Genomic DNA, 2,563 nt, shown 5'->3' on the forward strand with positions numbered 1-2,563 from the left:
CACCCCCTGGGAGGATTTAGGTTAACCTCACCCCCCTGTGGGTGTTGGTGGTATTTTGGGGCGCCGCTTTGGGTGCCGTCGGTGTCACCCCACCACGTTCAGTTTTTGGGGTCCCCCCCATATCCCCGCAGGTCCCGTCTTCGTGGAGCTCCCCATCGACGTCCTCTACCCCTTCCACGTGGTAGAAAAGGAGGTGGGCGGCCCCAAGAGCGCCCGGGGGCTGCGGGGAAAGCTGGTGCAGTGGTGAGCGCCCATCCCACCCCCACCCATGGGTGCTCCCAGTGACCCCACAGGGCTGTGACACCCCCAAAACGTCCCCTTTCTCCCAGGTACCTCCAGAACTACGTCCGTAACCTCTTTGCGGGCGCCTGGGAGTCCCGGGACCTCACCCCGTTGCCCGTGAAGGTGCCGTTGGCCACCGAGGATGAGGTTGGCTTCGTCCCTCCACCTGCGTTGGGGTTTTGGGGATGATTTGGTTGGGTTTGGGGCCCGGCTGGGCTCGATTTGAGGATGGTGGAGCTGGGTTTGGGGAAGACTGAGCCGTTTTTTGGGGTTGACTGAGCCACGTTTCGGGGATGGTTGAGCCAGTTTTTGGGGGTGATTGAGCCAGTTTTGGGGGATGATTGAGCCAGTTTTGGGGGATGATGGAGCCATTTTTTTGGGGAATGATTGAGCCAGTTCTTGCAGATGGCTGAGTCACATTTTGGGGGATGATTGAGCTGTTTTGGGGGATGATTGAGCTGTTTTGGGGGACTGATACGAGCCAGTATTGGGGGGATGGTTGAGCTGCACTTGAGGTGCAAAAAGAACGGGTTTTGGGGACAATTCAGCTTGATTTGGGGCTGAACTGAGCCACTTCTGGGGGGATGATGGAGCAGGTTTTGGGGATCCAACCAAGCCAGGTTTAGTGTCCATCAGAGCTGGGATTTGGGGCCAGTTCTGCCAGTTTTGGGGGTCTGACGGAACCATTTTTGGGGCGGCAGGTGCAGCGCTGTGCGGAGCTGGTGAGCCGCGCCACGAAGCCACTGGTGCTGGTGGGCAGCCAGGCCCTGCTGCCACCCACACCAGCCGAGGAGCTCCGGTGAGCTTGGGGACAAGAGGATACGGTCTGGGGACAAGTGGGCCAGTCTGGGGACAGATCAGCTGGTTTGGTAATGGAGGAGGCGGTCTAGGAATGAAGGAGGTGGCCCGGGGACACCTGAGCTTCTTGGAAGATGGGTCATCCAGTTTGGGGATGGGTCATCCAGTTTGGGGATGGGTCATCCAGTTTGGGGGTGGATGAGATTATATGGGGATGGAGGAGCTGGTGTGGGGACAACTGAGCTTCTTGGAGAATGGGTCATCCAGTTTGGGGATGGGTCATCCAGTTTGGGGATGGGGTCATCCAGTTTGGGGGTGGATGAGATTATTTGGGGATGGAGGAGCTGGTTTGGGGACGACTGAGCCTTCTGGGAGATGGGTCATCCAGTTTGGGGATGGAGGAGGTGGCCCGGGGACACCTGAGCTTCTTGGAGGATGGGTCATCCAGTTTGGGGATGGGTCATCCAGTTTGGGGATGGGTCGTCCAGTTTGGGGATGGGGTCATCCAGTTTGGGGGTGGATGAGATTATTTGGGGATGGAGGAGCTGGTTTGGGGACGACTGAGCATCTTTGGGCATGGACCATTCAGTTTGGGGACGAACGGGGTGGTTTGGGGACAGAGGGGGCGGTTTGGGGACAGCTGGCTTGGGGAATGATGAATGGGTTTGGGTTGGAGTCAGCCACTTTGGCGATGGTTCCATGACCTTTTGGGTCCAACCAAGCCAACTTTTGGTCCACCAACCGAGCCCGTTCTAAGCCCCAACCCAGCCCTTTTTGGGGCTAATCCGTTTGCTTTTGGGGCACGCAGGGACGCGCTGGAAGCCCTAGGCATCCCCTGCTACCTCGGCGGGGCAGCACGGGGGCTCCTGCCCCCCGAGAGCCCCCTCCTCCTACGCCACAACCGCCGTGACGCCCTACGCGACGCCGACCTGGTGCTGCTGGCAGGTGGGTCCCCAGGGGTCGGGATGGCACGGGGACACCCCTCCACGTCCCCTGTCCCCACGCCTCATCCCCTCCGCCTTCCCCATAGGCTCTGTCTGTGATTTCCGCCTCTCCTATGGGCGGCTCTTCGGTCGCGGGGCCGTCATCGTCGCCGTCAACCGGGACCGGGCGCAGCTCCTACGCAACGCCGACGTCTTCTGGCGGCCACGGCTGGCCGTGCAAGGTGACGACGTCCCCACCGCCATCCCCATGCGATGGGGGTGACAGCCCCCCTATGGGGTGACAGCCCCCGCCCCCACTGCCGTCCCCAAGCCGTAGGGCGGGTGGTGGGATTGAGGTGGGCTGAGAGGGTTGTGGGGTCCAGCTGAGCCACTTTGGGGGTCCAACCAAGGTAGGTTTGGGGTTCAGCAGAGCTGAGGTTCGGGGCCAGTTTGTCCGTTTTTGACGCCCAACGGAGCATGTTTTGTGTTGAGCAGGGTTTTGGGGTCAGTTTAATTGAGTTTGAGGTTCAGCTGATCCGTTTTTTGGGGGATCCAACCAA

At 60.3% G+C, this 2,563-nt stretch overlaps 1 protein-coding gene across 1 annotated transcript in view; it reads left to right on the forward strand.

The window, feature by feature from the left end:
- Positions 1 to 2,251, forward strand: part of ILVBL (ilvB acetolactate synthase like) — a gene marked incomplete at its 3' end in the record, with an annotated part of 6,999 nt that extends 4,748 nt beyond the window's left edge. Inside the window, 5 exon segments of the mRNA XM_021382886.1 lie at positions 132 to 243; positions 330 to 429; positions 984 to 1,081; positions 1,889 to 2,025; positions 2,111 to 2,251. Coding sequence (XP_021238561.1) covers positions 132 to 243; positions 330 to 429; positions 984 to 1,081; positions 1,889 to 2,025; positions 2,111 to 2,251 — 588 coding nt within the window.
- Between the last annotated feature and the right edge of the window lie 312 nt (positions 2,252 to 2,563).

This window comes from Numida meleagris, unplaced genomic scaffold (assembly GCF_002078875.1).
Source record: "Numida meleagris isolate 19003 breed g44 Domestic line unplaced genomic scaffold, NumMel1.0 unplaced_Scaffold303, whole genome shotgun sequence".
NCBI lineage: Eukaryota > Metazoa > Chordata > Aves > Galliformes > Numididae > Numida > Numida meleagris.